This window comes from Chroicocephalus ridibundus, chromosome 11 (assembly GCF_963924245.1).
Source record: "Chroicocephalus ridibundus chromosome 11, bChrRid1.1, whole genome shotgun sequence".
NCBI lineage: Eukaryota > Metazoa > Chordata > Aves > Charadriiformes > Laridae > Chroicocephalus > Chroicocephalus ridibundus.
In genome coordinates, this window is record NC_086294.1 from 10,017,095 (window position 1) to 10,033,231 (window position 16,137).

Here is a 16,137-nt window from a genome sequence, read left to right on the forward strand (position 1 = left end):
TGATGTGGGAAGTGGCAGGTGCCCAGGGCAGCCGGGACGACGCCAGGCTGCTGCACCGGCGGGTGCCTCTGTGCTCTGCTGCCCATGGTGGGCGAGGGGTGGGCAGCATGGCACCGTGGGCAGAGCCCTCCTGTGGAGGGAGCACGGTGCCAGTCCCTGAGGGCTGCAGCCGGGAGCTCCCGAATTTCCCTCTGACACTGTGTCAGTGCTGTCATGAGCACAGCTCCCTGCCCTGAGCCCCAACAGCATCTTGAAACAGCACAGCATCAGAGCAAACCATGGGGAAACTGAGGCACAGAGCTGTGATGCCTCAGGCAGTGGTGGGGGGGAGTGCTGTCTCTGTCCCCAGACCAAGCCTTAGGTCAGGGACCGACCGACACAGGTTGGTTCTCCCCAAAACCTCTTCCACGGGGCATGTGCTTCTAGACAGCAGGCGTGTGTCAAACCGCTGGAGATTTGTGTGGGTCGGCAAGGGGGACAGCGTGCCCTGAGCCCCCCAGGAGCTGTGCTCTCCGTCCCCAGCCCCGAGCAGCACCGGCTGGGAGGGAAGCGGTGCACAGCCGGCCATCAGCCGCTGCCCCGGCACCGCCAGCCCTGCCACCTCGGGCTGTCCCCACGCCTCCCGAGGACAGGGACACTCCATCCCAGCAGCGAAACCCCTCCGCAGCCTGCCAGCCCCCCACCAAAACCAGCGCTCCCAGCGCCCGGCCGCGGCATGTGGGGCGGCTCTGCCACCTCGCGGCCGCGCTGCCACGGCCACCGCGCAGCCCACGGCACGGGGGGAGCCCGTCGGCACGGGGGGGGCAGCGAGACACTGCCATGTATTGTAATGTCAGCGCACCAGTGACGCGACACAGCATGGGTGGCGCGCAGAGCGCTTCTCGTCACCAGAGCTCAAAGTGTACAACTGCCCAAAGGAGGGTGTCCAGAGGTGGGGGTCGGTCTCTTCTCCCAAGTGACAGGCGGTAGGACAAGAGGAAACGGCCTCAAGCCGCGCCGGGAGAGGTTTAGACTGGATATTCAGAAAAACTTTTACACGAAAAGGGTTATTAAGCATTGGCACAGGCTGCCCAGGGAAGTGGTTGAGGTACCATCCCTGGAGGTATTTAAAAGACGGGTAGACATAGCGCTTAGAGATGTGGTTTAGTCATGGTTTTTGTCAAGAGTTAGGTTGATGGTTGGACTCAATGATCTGAAAGGTCCCTTCCAACCCAGGCGATTCTATGATTCTATGAAAGGGGTCAGTAGCATCAGCCCCGCGGTGCTGCGGGGGGAAACTGAGGCCAGGAGCGGTGCTGGGTGGCCAGGAGGGCTGGGGAGGACCCTGACCACCACACTCAGCCTGGCACCCTCCCATCATTGATGCTGCAGCCGGGTGCAGGCTGGCATTGATGTGCCCTTTAGCAGGATGTGAAGGCTGTGCTGCTGAAGGAACCGCAATGGCACACCACAGTGGGCACCCAGGCAGGCGTGACACCCCGGTGAGGAACAGGGAGCCATGTCTCCGTGGTGCTCCACCTCAATCTCTGCACTCAAACCAGCGATTCCTCTGAGAGCCTCTTCCCAAGAGCCTGAGATGCTGCATGCCAGGCTGAAGACCCCCTCTGCAGCACTGCACCCTTTGCAGCTTGGTTCTGATCTAACTGGGGACAATGCTGTCTTGTCACCCCTAGGAACACTTTTGTTACTGACATGGATTTCAGCAAATCCCTGGAAAACTGCAGCCACCTGCCCTCACTCGCTCGTGCTCCTTTCCTTTGTGCAAATACCTATGGGACATGGCACCCTCACACCTACCCATTAAAACGTGCCTCCAGACTGCCGTCCCTCGCACCCGCATCTCCCGGGCCGTATTCTGCCAGATGCTTCCCACCGCCTCCCTGGCCCGGGGCCACCACAGCCGCTCTCCTCCAGCATCTCCCGTAGTGAGTCTTCAGGGTGCCAAGAGGACGGCTCTCATCTGATGAAACCTGTGCCCTTGGGTGCCGGGCTGGCCATGCTCACACAGGCAAACTCCAGCCCATGGGCTCCTGCACAGGGACGGTCACCAGGTAGCTGGAAGGCACGTAGCCCCTCTGGCCGTTCACATCCACCAGGCTCCACTCCTTGCTCCCTTTCTTGTCGTGTGGCTCCAGCACCACCACGGGCTGCCCTGCCTGGAGGCTCACCTCCTGCGGACTCCTGGCTGCGAAGGAGAAGCCGGCGACCACCTGGGAAAGGCAGGGGAAGGAGGGAGGAAGCCCTTGCTGGACACGAGGGTCAAAGGGGGAAAGAACACATGGCAGGGCAGGACCTAGAGGGGACACGGAGGTGGATTCCAAGAGGGCACTGCAGTACTGCCATCTATGGAGGGACATCGGGGACCCCACTAAGCACAGTTCTCTTGCTTTGTCCACCCCAGGTCCCAGCAAGGCAGACACCAGCCTCGCAGGGCACTCGGTCAGGGGCTGTGACACTCCCCTGCGAGGCACATGGCTGCACATGTATGATCACATGTGTGCTGGAAAAGCAGGTCCACCTTCCCACCCACACGCTGCACACACAAGGGGTAGCATGGAGCTGGTGGGGTTGCTAGGAATGGCCCTGGGGGGTGTCCCCCTCTCTCACCTGGAAAGCTGGGGTGAAGGTGGCCACCTGGGGCCTGGGAGCTTCAGGTGTTGCGTACGAATGTCGCCTTCTCTCTGTGCCACTCTCCAGGGCTGGCATCTGCATCCCGGTCTGCTGGCTTTGTACCGGGCAATAGGGCCGGAGTTTTCCAGCAGGCACAAACCCTCGAGGACCTGGAGGACACGCACACACACAGGTCATGGGGCCACGCTGCCTGGCACATGTAGGACTGGTTGGAGGAGAGAGGAATGACAACTTGGCTGTTGCCTGGCATGGCACAGCAGCCCTGTTCAAACTGATCCATCACTAGGGGATATCCAGCAGCAAAACCCCCTAAAAAGGGGTTTCAAGATGTTTCTGTGTGCATGGGATTCTCTTTGCCAGCCATGATGAGCCACGAGTGCTCCCCCATGGGGAAACCTGAACTTTACAGCTAATGGCTATGGGCGCAGCTGGCAAAGCAGAGGTGGGTTTGGGCTGAGCAAACCCTGGAAGGGAGGACCCGGGAGGCAATGGCCCGCTGTTTCATCCAAGCTGAGGAAGTGGTTCAGGTTTGTGTCCTGACCCTGGTGCCAAGGCGAGGAGAAGCTCCCCATAGAGCTCACAGTACCTCCAGCATCCACCAGCCATCTGCTCGTGTTCCCTTTCGTGTCCATACTTTGCAGCAGAGCTACAATCTGTCCCCTTTGCAAGGTCAGGTCCAAGTCTTTGCTGCCACTGATGTTGCTCGTCACTTGGTAAAGTTTGTCTGGGCCGTGCTTGCTCACAAGGGAAAGGACCTTCCGCTCCTCGGCAGGGTTCAGAGGCTGGTGGGGAGCAAAAGACACAGGAACACGATGGGACACACAGGAGACTGAGGTCCTCCACGTACACGTGTTCTCCTTTCTGCAGGATCACATCCCAGTGAGAGGTTAGAGGAGAAACTCCTTTACACTATCTGCTCTGCCTCATGGTTTGGGGATGAATGTCCAGAACCAGAAGAGCTGAGACTGTTTCCTCCCTGGTTACCCCCACTCAGCTGCTGTCAGGGGCTTGGGGGAAATACTGTAGCTGTGGCAAGCCCCCATGCCACTTTCTGAGCCAACTTTCCCAAGGAGATGTTCTACTCTGGTAAGCCACAATCCTACCTCTTCATCCAGCTGGCCTGAGACACCCCCTTCCCAGCTCCTACCTGTGCCACAGGGCTTGGTGTGACTGTCTCGAATGTCTGGCAGAAGGCATGGAGCTGAGCGTCAGACTGCTTCAAGGTGTCATCCACCATCTTCCAGAAACCGGGCAGAGGCATGCGACCGTGGGGCATCTGTGAAGACAGACCCTGAGATCAGAGTAGGCCCTGGGGAGGGGAAGAGCTGTGGGTAGGGTCAAACAAAAGGAGCAGGAAGAAAAGAGGTGAGAAAGCAAGATAACAGACCTTGTCACTTAAGATGAACTTTGCATCTAGGATGTGGTTCCCCTTGGCAAGGAGAGCCGCTGCTCTCTGGCTTTAAGCCACCTGCCCTGCCCAGAGCAGTCACACGTGCGGCTCTTGGGCTGTACCCAGCCCATGGCAGCAGTCCCTGGGTCCTGCTGTCCTGCCCCAAGCCCACAGTCCGTCCCACCTGACTAAAAAGGGAGACAGGTGGATGTAGCTCTGGGGTAGATGTCCGCATGTAAGCATCCCAGGCTGAGCAAGGGGAATCCACCCTCATGCCTAGGTATGTACGAGCAGCGCCTGAGAGGATACGTCCAGTGGTTGCATCTTGTTCTCATCCTGTTCATGGGTCAGGCCGGAGCCATGCTCTGCCCCAGGACTCTGGACTGGCCTGACCCACCATGTTTGCAAATGTCAGGCTCAGAGTGCTGTGCAGTGAGGAGTCCTGGGAGATATCTCCCAGGGGATGGAGGTTCTAGGGACGCTCGTTTCTCAGGCCAGAAGCTGTCCTCCTCCTCGCCTTCCCAGCACAGAGCCCTCAGGAGCTCCGAGTTAACACTGATCTCTCAGGCAGCACATCAATAATTTACCAGTGGTGTCCTCAAAGAGAGAGCAGGACACTTCCTGGCAGTGGAAAAGAGAAAATTTAGCTTTCTCTAGCTGAAGGGGAGGAGAGATCGCCTACAAATGCTAGGCAGGGAGCTGTGTGTCTGCAAGAGCAGGCTTGGGATACAGCAAACCTTCAGTGCCCCAACATCCAAATGATGTTCCAAGCCTGAAGAAGACAGGTCCGCCTCAGCACGTGGCCGGTTTGGGCACACACACCACGGGGTCACTCTCACCTGCTCTAGCTCCTTTTCTGCCTGGTGCAGGACCTGGGCAGCCAAGTCCCGTTGCAGGGTGCAGAGGGAGCACAGTATCTGCCCCAGGATCTGCAGAGCCACCTGGTTGAACTGCGGGAGCTCGGCCACAAGCAGGGCATTGATGGCAAGGTAGGTGTTCATGGCTGCCTCCTCGTCGTATGTCACGCTGCCCATCTCACTCTTCCGCTCCTGGATCTCCTCATAGTCCAGCAGCTTGTCCAGGCGCTTCTTGACCAGCTGTTGTGGCCCCACCAGCATGTCTGAGAGGCTGCAGAGGGGCTGGCAGACCAGCCTGTCCAGTCGCCGCTTCTGTGGAGCGAAAGTACCAAATCTCCACATGAGCTGCCCCCACAGGCCCAGCTGTCTGCATGGGGCACCATCTTACACAGGAGAAAAGGCTCGGGGACCTGTTGAGGGGCTTGTGTGGAGTGAGGAGCATCTGAGGCATCCTTCCCTGAAGGCACACAGGATGCCAACCAAAGCATACCCTTGGCAGAGAGCAGTCACGCATGCCATGATTCAAAACTTGTGCTCCACGCAAATGATTGGGTAGGACCCTTACGTGCAAGGTCCCATGGGCCAAGGAGGGTGTTGCAGTGACTGTCCCATGCAGATCCCAGTGTCCTGGTTGGACGGAGGCCCTCAGCCCAGGGTCTGCATGGTTAACCCTCCCTGTGCTGGTGCTCCCTGGGGATGCCAGCATCCAGGTGTGGGGTTCAGGCTGCCCTGCCACATTCTTTACTGCTCAGAAAACCTCCCTGACTGCGTTTACGGTAGCAGCCACCACCCAAGCGGGAGTCCTGGTAGTGGAAGGAGACAGATGGGTGGCTCACAAGGTATGGGTAGGTTGGACTGAGGTTTGGGGCCAAACACCTGTGTGGGTCAAATAAACAGTACATCGTGTTTCCCACCATCCTGTGCTCTGCCGCAGCCCTGCCTCCATGGCTGGCCATGAACACGTCAGGGCCCTGAAGGCACAAAATAGGCTTTAATGGCCCAAATCAGCCTCACCTGGGGCCTCCACCCACACCCCTGCCCACAGCCCATTTAAGGGCCTTCAGCTGCTGCCTGAATGTTGCTGTGGGTATGGTGGTTTCTACCTCTGTCTCCTGGGTGGATCTTGGACCTCTGCTGCAGGTAGCTCACTCCTGGATGAACCCATCAGATAGACATTGCAGCTTGTCTCCAGCCCTGGATGGGCTTTAGAGCTGTGTTGTAGCCATGTCCCTAGCCCTACCTCCTCTTCTTTCCTGGATGGACCCTGGAGCTGGTTCCTCACTTCACGTGTCTGGGACTGCTGATGGATCCTGTTACTGGCCCCTGGCTCTGCCTGCAATGTTCAGGGGACTGTGCCTGTTGGTGAGGACACTGCCTCTTATGAGGTCCCCCTCAACTCTTAGCTGCCCTGCCTTGGGGGAGCAGCCAGGCCCTACTGGTGTGAGCAATGCGTGGTTGAAGGAGATCTACAGGGAAGGAGCACTCACAAACTCTGGGAAAACAGTGCAATGGAGGTATTCTGCGAAGCGGCAGTACTGCTGGGCGGGTCCCTCGTCGATCTGCAGCTCACGCTTGTGTGGGGTAGGCAACAGGAATGCCTGGAAGAGAGAAAGCCATCAGACCTGACCTGTAACCCATCTGTAACCTATCCCTATGTTCTCAAAGACATGCCATGTCTCAGTCTGGGTGCTCTGTGCTAGCAGCCTAGCGGGACTGATGCTCTGGGCTACTCTCGTCTGCAAGTTGCGGAGCTCGCTTAGATGTTAACAAACCTCTCCCTCTGAGCAGGGATCATGCACCGGCTTGCAAAAGCACTCCTACCCCTGCAAGGTGGCCAAGGGCTGCCCTGTGGCCCCAGGCAGCCTGCCCCAGCTTGATGTTTTCTGGTGCTCTGACTCTTGGGTTTGGTGCTCCAGTAGCTCCATGGAGTTTCTTGCATTTGTGTACAAAATCTTCCCCCTGCCTCTGCATGGAGAGTGAGACTGGTGGGAGAGGAAAGTGGCAGAAAGATGGTTTGGGTGGAGACCCTCTTCTGCTTTGAGAGGCTTTGCTTTAATGTTAACTCTGTGGGCAGCAGCTTCCTTCCTGCCTGGTGGCAGATGTTGACCCACAACCTCTAGACCTAGAGAAGGGAGCACTGAGCTCCCTGAGCCCCAGCCTGCTGCTGGTGCCAAGAGAAGCCTGGCCTCCAAGTGCCCTGATCTCTGTCCTAGATCTTTTTGCCTGTGGTTGTGTTTTGGAGGCCCCTCCTTGCCTCAGGAAGGACTGGAGATGGAAATATAAAATGGGAAAGGGGTTGACCCTTTGGGCAGAAGGTGGCAGCTGAGACTTGTGTGCTTTTCCTCAACCTTACAGGGGCTCTTACACAAGCAGAGGTGGCTGTGGTGATCTTGCGTGCACCAAGATTTGCCTCTCCTTGTGGTGGAGGCACTGGTAGAGACAGATGCACAAGAGGGAACTGCCAGACAGCATAAAGAGTGGCTGTCTCTGCCCTATGAGAACATGTCTTCATCGGCTCCTCAGGACGTCTCTGAGAAGCTTTCAGAGGGAGACAGACGGGGCATGCATGCAGCCCCACCTTCCCCCACCAGCAGTTCCTCTGAAGCTACACCCAAACCCCAGCATGACTCCACACCACAGCTCGTGATCTAGGCTGCCCAGCCTATTTGCAGCCACTTGATGTCCTGGCTGAAGCCAAGAAGCTGGCTTACAGAGATGCAGCTCGCTGAGGGGCAGTGCCAGGCAGGTCCCCAAGAGCACTCGATGTCTCAGAGGACGGTCATACCTTGTCCCCCTAGCTGATGCCATGTCTCACTGTGACACTCGTTTTTTTTCTGTTCTAATTGCATTTTACCCCCTCCTTGGGCTACAAGGAGTCTTTCTGTCCCCTTTTCCTCCCTCCCAATCCTAGATGGGGAGCCCTTGTCAATATTTTCATTACAAGGTCTTTCCAGCCCTTGAATTGCTGCTTTCTGAACCCTCTGTTATTTCCTGAGACTTTTCTGATAATACAGCGTCTGGGGATTTTGCCATTGCTCATACTTTCATTTCCCTCAGATGCCCCAAGGGATTTCCACGAGAAAATCACAGCAGCTACCCCGCTGGGTCATTTCAGAAGGGAAGTTTGTTGTTTCCCTGATTTGGGAACGCTTCTGCCTTATACCTGTTATGCAAGAATTCCCAGGCTGAGCAACACTTAGCCTTCCCAGCTATTTAATGCCTTGAAATAATGACCAGTTTAAGGACCAATTATTCCTAAATGACACCCAGCTCAGACTGTGTCAACGAAGCCTTGACTTTGTTTTAAACTTCGCTGTATTCGAGCAATCGTTGGATGTTGTGCAAGCCCCCAGCACAACGACTTTGGCTGAGAGATGCAAGTCACTGAGCATCCCCAACTGACACTGGTTTCCATAGTTGAAAGTATTCTGCAACCCCAAGAAACAGGTCCTGATGCCTGGATGGGGACAACCCCCTGCAAGTGGCTAGGGTTTTACCTCTAAATGGCCCAGGTAGGATGCCACATTCTCCTTCAGCACGGCCACGCTGGATACCACACACTGGAACTTCTCCTCCAGGTCATCGTACTCCTTGTCCTCCGTCTGCGAGGCAAGAGGCAGCTTATCCCCAGCACGGGCAGGCCAGGCAATGCCTCAGGTGCCCTTCGCTGGGTGCTAACATAAAAAGCAGCCAGGCCCCTGCCTGATGCTCACGGTGCTGGGGACAGCCGGGGGAGACCCTGAGAGGCTCCAGGAATCTGAAAAAATCTCAGGTCAAAATCTCGGGTGCTTGGGACGCATGAGGAAACAGGGCTTTCGGTGTGGTTGTGGTGCTGGGGAACGCTGGGGTGTCTTTGCTTTCAGTGGGGTGCCTGTGGGTCCTTTGGGGGTCAAAGTGCTCTCCTGCAGCGCTCTGAGGCAGGGAGCGAGGTGTGTACCTGCATCCCTCCTATCCCACTGGTCCTTGGCGGGTGGGACAAGGAGCCACCCTTAGGCTGCTCGAAAATGGGACTGTGGCTCATGTGACAGCACAGGCCACTGGGTGTCAGCATTGGCCATGCCACCTCGGCTCCGCTCTCCCCTTCCCACTGATGAGGTGTCTCAGGAGGCAGTGGAAAACCCCAGAAATGACCCAAGGAGAAGCAGCGGGTCCGTGGGTGCAGGCAGTAGGGTGCGGGCTGCCCACCTTGGCCACGATGCCGGCCTCGTGCATGAAGAGCCGGCTCAGCCGCGTGGTCTTCTTGGCGATGGAGTGGGTGTTGAGGCGCGCAAAGCGGTCCCGCAGCGTCAGGTGCTCGGCCTTGTTGTATTTGGTCGCTGTCTCGGGCAGGGGGCACACAAGATGGGAGGGAAAGAAAGATCAGAAGAGGAAACGTCAGGGCAGCATCCTCAGCAGCATTAGTGGGCAACAAGGGTGAGCAGCACCCAGGCCCGGAGCTGACAAGTCGTGATCAACAGGATAAGCGCAAGCCACATCAGAGAAGGGCAGCCCCGGGGAAAGTACTATGAAAACCAAAAAGAGCAAGCTTCTGTTTGTGGGGAGCTTGATTTCTCCTATCCCAAGGGCAGGACTGTTCCTCCCCATTCCCCAGCTCCAGGAATGCAGACAGACTGGTTTTGTGCTCAGCAACCCGCACTCCCCCCTGCCTCCCCCCCCGCCCATGCCACCCTGCTTCCGCAGCCTTCAGGTCTTGCCCGGAGTGGCATTTGCAGGACCAGAGCAGTGCCAGGAGCTGCCGGCATGAGTCTGTGGCCCCACCAGGTGGGACAGGTGGAGGGTAGGAGAGCTTTGAACTGATTTAAGCAGGAATTAGTGCAACACCAAGGGGAGACGACTGGGGTTGGGCTGGGGCTTCCCAGATGCCGTGCCCCGTGCCTGCACCGTGGCCCCTGCCCGCTCACCTACTTCTCTGCGCCGTTTGTACTCGTTGATGTTGGCGTTGACCTGGGCCATGGCGCGGACGGCTGCCTGCAGGGCCGGGTAAGCGTTGGCACTGGTGGGGGTGTTCTCCAGGATCTTCCCCAGCAGCAGCGGGTATTTGGTGACCCTCTGCACCGGCATCACCAGGAAGAAGCTGAGGTCCGACGCGCCTGTGTGAGGCCTGATGGAGAGGGGAATCGCTCAAGGTCAGCGTGGAGGGCTGCCCTGCTGCTCCTCCCGGCTTTGCCGTGAGCATCTTGGGGAGAAAGCAGCCCCTTTCCAGCTTCAGGGGAGCTTTGTTCCCTTGGAGATGCAGGCAAGCTCTGCCCTGCAGCCATGGGGGATTTCTGGCTGTGAACCCCTGCTCCCTGCCAGCTGTGGGGCCACCCCCCCGGGACCGCTGGCAGGGGGACACTGTCCCCGCCATCCCCGAAGGCAGTGCCAGCCCCGGGCGGGTGCCCTGCCTCCCTGAACAGTGCTGCGCTTGTCTGGCTGGGAGGCACCGGATCAGCGCTTGCTCCGGGGGGAATGGGGAGGGAGGGTGTGGGCAAAGCGCAGGCAGGCTGCAGGCAGGACTCCCCTTTGGGAGTCACGCAGCCTGTGCCCTGAAAGAGAGCAGCAAATCTCAGCAACTGCTCCACTGCTGCTCCTGCTACTCCTGGCTCCGACAGTGTGACCCCCCCTGTAGTTCAGGAAGGGTTTGGCAGGTCCCTCGGGGCCAACCCGTCTCTCTGGTCAGGCTGGGGAACATGTGCCCTCAATGGCGGTTGTGGAGCTGGTGGCAGCTGCGGGTGCCACCCCAACCCTTGTTTTGGGGTCCACCATAAAAGACCACCAACCTGTAGTGCCCCTTTGACAAATGGCCTCAAGGATGCAGGACAGGCTGTTAGGGACTACACCAGGCAATGCCACAAAGGTGATGGCCGTCATACTAGACTCAGCATGGTGGCATGTATCCATGCATAGCTTGTCCAGAGAGAAGAAGGGCAAGGCCAAAAGGTAAAACAGGGAGAGGGAGGTGGTGGGCTCAGCAGCAGGTACCTACACTGTTGCATTCAGGGTCTCCAAGATCTCCTCCTGCAGCCTGGGGTCCTTGCGGTAGCTCTCCACCAGCAGGAGGGCATGCTCGTAGCTGGCACAGTAGATCTTGTAGACAGTCTCCATCTCCTCCTTGAACTCCTGGAATAGGGCGCCTGGGGAAGGAGAGTGAGGCTGGCAAGGATGGTCCTTTCCTATGGCCTCAGAGAAAGGCAGAGGTTTCTCCCCAGCCTGCTGAAGGGTGAAGCTGGCAGAGCCAAACGTTCCAGGGCAGTGCTCTGCACCCCGGGCACATCTGCTAAGCTGAGCCTGATGCTGCCCCCTCATCACTTTCTGCAGGCTGGGCAGGTCTGCCTTGTCCCTGTGGGGTCCACGTGGGTGGCTGCCTGTGGATGGCAATGCACCGGCAGCAGCACTCCCCGGAGCCGAGGTGCAGGAGGTGTCAGGGCAGGTGGGCTGGGGGCTGCACCGGGGCACAGCACTGTGCGGTGGCACTGCCAGCACCAGCAAAGGCATGGGTGGGCATGGGTCAGTTCTCAGCACTGCACCACTTACTGATGCAGAGCAGCTGTTCCTGCTCTTGAGTGGCTGTGGCCTCCAGACCCTTCAGAAACCGTCTGGAGATGTGGAGGATGTCATCGGTGTTAGAGAAGAGTCCTTCCAGGTCAAGTTCAGGTAGCTGAAGGGAACAAAGATGCCCCAGGATAAGCCAAATACATCAGACAGAGGAGGACCCTGTGTTCTGCAGGCACTCACACCCTTCTGAGCACTTGTGTCCTTCCAGCTGCCCCACGCGACATCCGAGGAGCTGGAGCGATGCTCTGTTTCAGGAGGCATTGGGGATGCTGAGACCCGGCTGTGCTCCCAAGCAGGGCAACGAGGCCTTTTCACGTTACAGAATCAGGGTTACAGCTGTAGGACAGCTGTACTGGGTCAGACCCAATGTCCAACCAACCCAAGACCTTGGCTGATTGAGGGAAGCCCAGGAGAGTGGAAGGTGACCTCCCTGCAGTGATTTGGGCATCTTGCAGATCTCAACAGATTCACCCTATGGTCCCTAGGCCTGGGGCGGGGGGACATGCCCCCTCTCACCTGCTTCTTCTGGAGGTGTGCCCGGATGTCTGACACACAGAGCTGGATGTTGTGGACATAGCTGGCCTCAGTGGTGATGAGCTCCTCCACGGCCAGCCGCTGGCTCAGCTCCATCCTGTCGCAGGGCATCACCTCCTCGTAGATGGCCTCTTCAGTCTCGGCTGCATCCTCAGCATCGGGCTCTGTCCCGTGGGTGCTCGCCATCTTGGTGTGACACTCTGCAGGTGGTGGCAGGGGGTTAGGGACAGGCTGTGGCAAGGGCAGCCCCGGGGCCCGTGCTCCCTCTCCTGTGCCAGGGACACATCCCCAGGGACACTCAACCCATCTGCATTTACAAGCAAGGTGTGGATGACACTCCAGAACCACAAAACCATAAAGCACCGCAAGCCAGGAGCAGGCTGACAGTGGAGGGCAGACACCCACGTGTGGCAGGCAGGGACTTGCCACGTACATGTGCCCAATGGCTGCGCGCAGGGCCAGGGTGCAGGCAAGGGGAGCCCCAGCCGCAGGCAGGTCAGCACTCACCCCGCACCGGGACCGCGCAGGGGCTGGTCCCTGAAAGCAGAGCGGGGTTTGCCTGTGGCCCTCCCTGCCTTGGCTGTCAGCGCCCGGCGCGTTGCCTTGCGTTCAAGAGTCTATTCAAAGTACAAAGGGTGTTCTTGTAGCGCTTGAACAAGAGATGTTTCTGTGACAGGGAGAGCTGGTTTAAAAGTCACAGGGATGGGAGAGAGAAGTGGGCGAAGCTGGTGGCGCCTCTGTCAGAGACACTCGCAGCCCCCGGTGCGCAATGACCGTGCCCTGCCCAGCACAACCCGTTCCCTTCTCCTCTCTGCCTGTGGAGAGTGTGAAAAATTGGAGCTGATTCATGTCATTTCCTTCTCAGGGAACACCCTCTGCTCTAACTGATGCTGAGGAGGATGGAGCACCTCCCAAATCATCGCAGATAGTGCTCCGTCGCAGGCAGGAGGCCTTGAGAGAGAGACAGGGCACAGCCCACGCCAGCACAGCGCACAGCTCGGCTGGATCCAGATCCCAGCCGGGGGGAGGGATGCTGCCAGGCAGCCTGCTCACGGGGGCTGTGGAGGAGGCGAGGAGCGAAGGCAAGGCGGAGGTGGCTCGGCAGGATAAAAGCAAGATGGCACAAGCAGCGGCACAGGGAGGACAGTTCTGCATCTGCCCTCTGCCGCCTGCCCAGCCAGTGCCAACCTCCACGCCTGACTGTCAGCCGGAGTGCAGCATAGCATGCCAGGCGCCCGCTTCAGAGGCTGCAGCCCCAGGCGCCCGCGGTGGGAGCAGGGAGAGGGGCTGGCAGGACAACCCGCGCCTCCGCTGGGGAAGGGTCCAGCTGACAAGCGGGTGACGAAGTTGTGAGCGCCGGGCAGGGTGAATATCCCCTCCTTGGCACATGCCCACTGCTGCGCTGGAGGAGAGCTGGGCTTGGCACAGCAAGCAAATGCCTGTGACAAGGTATGGGACCTCTGCCTGCCTTACAGGGGCACGTTACCGTGACAGCTGTCATCCCTGCCCTCTGCGGATTTGGCTGCCACCCCTGTCTGTGGCATGGCATTGGCTACTTTGGGACATGGGGAGTAGGGGACGCTTTCCTGCGCCCCTTTGGGTGCCTCCAAGGTGTCCAGGCAGAGGGATTCCCGTCAAGGACTGTTGGACAAGCCCAGCGTCCTCTGCCTGGGGGTCACAGCAAAATTCTGACTCAGAGGAAGGGCTGCAGTGGAGGCAGGTGGAAAGCCATGATCTGAGACATCTGCTGAGCCCTGGAGAGCTGTCCTGCAGCTCCGGGGCATGCAGGTGCTGGGTGTCACTGGTCCTTGCACTAGCATCCCCCAGAGCACGCAGCTGCTTTTGGGGGTGCCCCCAAGCTGGGGAAACCTCTTTCCCTCCCCCACCCCCCGGCCTGAAACATCAGAGGAACAAGGGAATTGTGCAAAACCAAAAAGAAGCATTTCCGGACAGCGCTGGACCAGACGGAGAGAGCGAGAGCAGGTTTCATTTCCCAGCTCTCCTCCCAGGCAGCTGCCCGCCTTTGACATGTCACCGCCGCCTCGGTGGCTCCGAGCATCCCTGCCTGTAAAGCGGGGACCAGGCAGCGTCCCCAGCCAGCACACAGGGACCCGCACCCAGGGGATGCCGCGGCCCCCCTGGCACCCCGGCTCCAGCCCCACAGCTCCCACCCTCCGCCCCGAGGGACAGGCTCCGGCACGGCCCTGCCATCTCCCTGCTCCCCCCGCCGCCCCGTCACCTCCACGCCCCGAAACCCGCTGCTCCGGCTCTTACCTGCGGAGGAGGCCGGGGCTGGCGCCGGGGAGCCGTGCCCGGCTGCGGCCGCCGCTCTCCCGCTGCCTGCGGGGAGTTAATGATAAACCCGCGGCGCCGCAGCCGGGCTGGCACGGCCGGGGCGGGCAGGAGGGCCCGAGCCCAGGGCGCGGAGTGAGCCCGCGGCGCCGGGTGACGGTAACCGGAGCACGGTGCCCGCCGTCCGCCCGCCGCGGGGCCCGGCCGCGGTGGGACGAGCAGCGCGGCGCTCGCTGCGCAAGCCCGGCGGCGGCGGCGGCGACGGCGGCGGGGAGGCTGGCAAGCGGCCAGGCGGGCTGGTAGCCCGTGTTCACCGCCTCCGCCGGCGGCCGAACCCGGCCGGGAGAGGAGCTTGGGGAAAGCGAGCCGGGGGAGTCGCCGCAGCGGCGATGGCGGGGGGAGGAGGGGGGATACTCTCATCTCTCTCATCTGCAAAAGCAGCTGGGCGCCAAGCGCCGTACCTGGGTCTGTATTAGCGCCCGACATCGCAGCCGCAGCTCCCCCCGCCCCGCCACCACCTTTTGCACTTATCCATCCTGAAATCCTGGTGCTGCGCAGCCAGCAGTGTGGCAGCCCCCGGTGTCCTGGTGGCCTGTGCCGGGCAGCAGCTCCGGCTGGAGAGCAGGAGACTCACCGGCTCGCTCCTGCTGGAGATAAACACAGGCAAGTCCTCTGGGTCTTTTTATGGCCTTGCTATGGCTCCAGCGCGTTGCCGCCTCAGCACTAGCTTGGTGCCCTGGTGCTCCTACAGCCCATCCATGGACACACAGGCTTCTCCCCACATTATCCCACAGGCAGGCATCCCCCCGGCCACATGCCCCTCTGCTCTGCCATCGCTTGCCAGCTGCTCAGCAGCGGAAAAGGGTTCTGAGCAAACAGAATTGAAAATATATAAGCGAGGAAGTGGTTGCACAGCTTGGGCCATTGCGAGCCAGTGGCTATTTGGCATGAGGTTGTTTTTTCACTTATGAGGTGTTTGCATCCTTATAAACAAGCTATTGAGAAGAGAGAGGCCGGTCTGCAGCCAGCTCCCGCAGCTGGGCACTCGTCCTCAGCCTGGCCACAGGGAGGGGACGGTGGCACCTGGGTTTTTCCAGGCTGACCCACAGCGTCCAAAAAGTGGCACAGTAAAAAGGACTCTGAGTCTTTCAGTGACTCATACAGGTCACAGGCAGTGATGGTCCAGGACGAGCTCTCCAGTGTAGTCCTTCCCTCTGGGTCCATTTCTGCTGACATGCGGGGGCTGATGTGGGCTGGGCAGGGCAGCATGGGGGCCCGCACACATCTGCCCCACTGGCTCCCACACAGTGCTGGTGCCAGGAAGGCCAGCCTGCCCTGCTGCCTTCCCTGCCTTCACCCCATCCTGCCTGTGGGGATGCTGGATACAGCTCATGGGGCTGTGCTGGGGGCCCTGAGCCAGGAGCATGAGACCATCTTCCCTTGTCCCTGTGCTGGGGGGATGCTGCAGGGCACAGGAGAGTTTGTGGGTGAATAAGCTGGGCAGCAACACAGCAGGAGGAGCCAGGGTTGAGAAGAAGCAGAAGCATTAATGCCCAGGCAGGTGTTTTGGGGAGAAGCCAACATGCAGCGATGTCCCCTGGCTGCGTGGGTGGCCAGGGTAAAGCCACCCCACAAGAACAGTTCCCAGACTGGCCCCCACTGTACGGGCTTAGGGAGAGATATGTGGCCACAGGAGAGACCCACACATGGCTAGGCAGCAAGGGCTTTACCTGGCTGTGGCCTTGGGGACAAGATGTTGTCCTTCCTCCCTTGCAGGTGGCAGCAAGGGATTCAGTCCTTGCCCAGGTGCTTTCTGAAGCAGCGGAACACCTGTCTGGGCAGCCTTCGGGCTGGCATCGCAGCGATGTCAGGAGTTCTCCAGCTCCATCCTTGGGCAGG

General features: G+C 59.5%; 1 protein-coding gene across 3 annotated transcripts; it reads right to left on the reverse strand.

The window, feature by feature from the left end:
- Positions 1 to 1,108: 1,108 nt before the first annotated feature.
- ARHGEF37 (Rho guanine nucleotide exchange factor 37) lies at positions 1,109 to 14,894 on the reverse strand. Of its 3 annotated transcripts, none has more exons than XM_063349196.1 (13): positions 14,700 to 14,804; positions 11,929 to 12,146; positions 11,392 to 11,515; positions 10,844 to 10,991; positions 9,780 to 9,979; positions 9,064 to 9,194; positions 8,376 to 8,480; positions 6,366 to 6,476; positions 4,861 to 5,190; positions 3,779 to 3,907; positions 3,218 to 3,413; positions 2,608 to 2,780; positions 1,109 to 2,210 (listed from the first exon to the last, which is right to left on the reverse strand). In XM_063349196.1, the coding sequence occupies exons 1-13, from the start codon at positions 14,722 to 14,724 to the stop codon at positions 2,001 to 2,003; spliced, it is 2,100 nt and encodes a 699-aa protein (XP_063205266.1). In that variant the 5' UTR covers positions 14,725 to 14,804; the 3' UTR covers positions 1,109 to 2,000. The 3 variants fall into 3 exon arrangements, with proteins under 3 accessions (XP_063205266.1, XP_063205268.1, XP_063205267.1); XM_063349198.1 differs by lacking the exon at positions 14,700 to 14,804 and adding an exon at positions 14,873 to 14,894 and having other exon boundaries at positions 1,110 to 2,210; XM_063349197.1 differs by lacking the exon at positions 14,700 to 14,804 and adding an exon at positions 14,221 to 14,497 and having other exon boundaries at positions 1,111 to 2,210.
- Between the last annotated feature and the right edge of the window lie 1,243 nt (positions 14,895 to 16,137).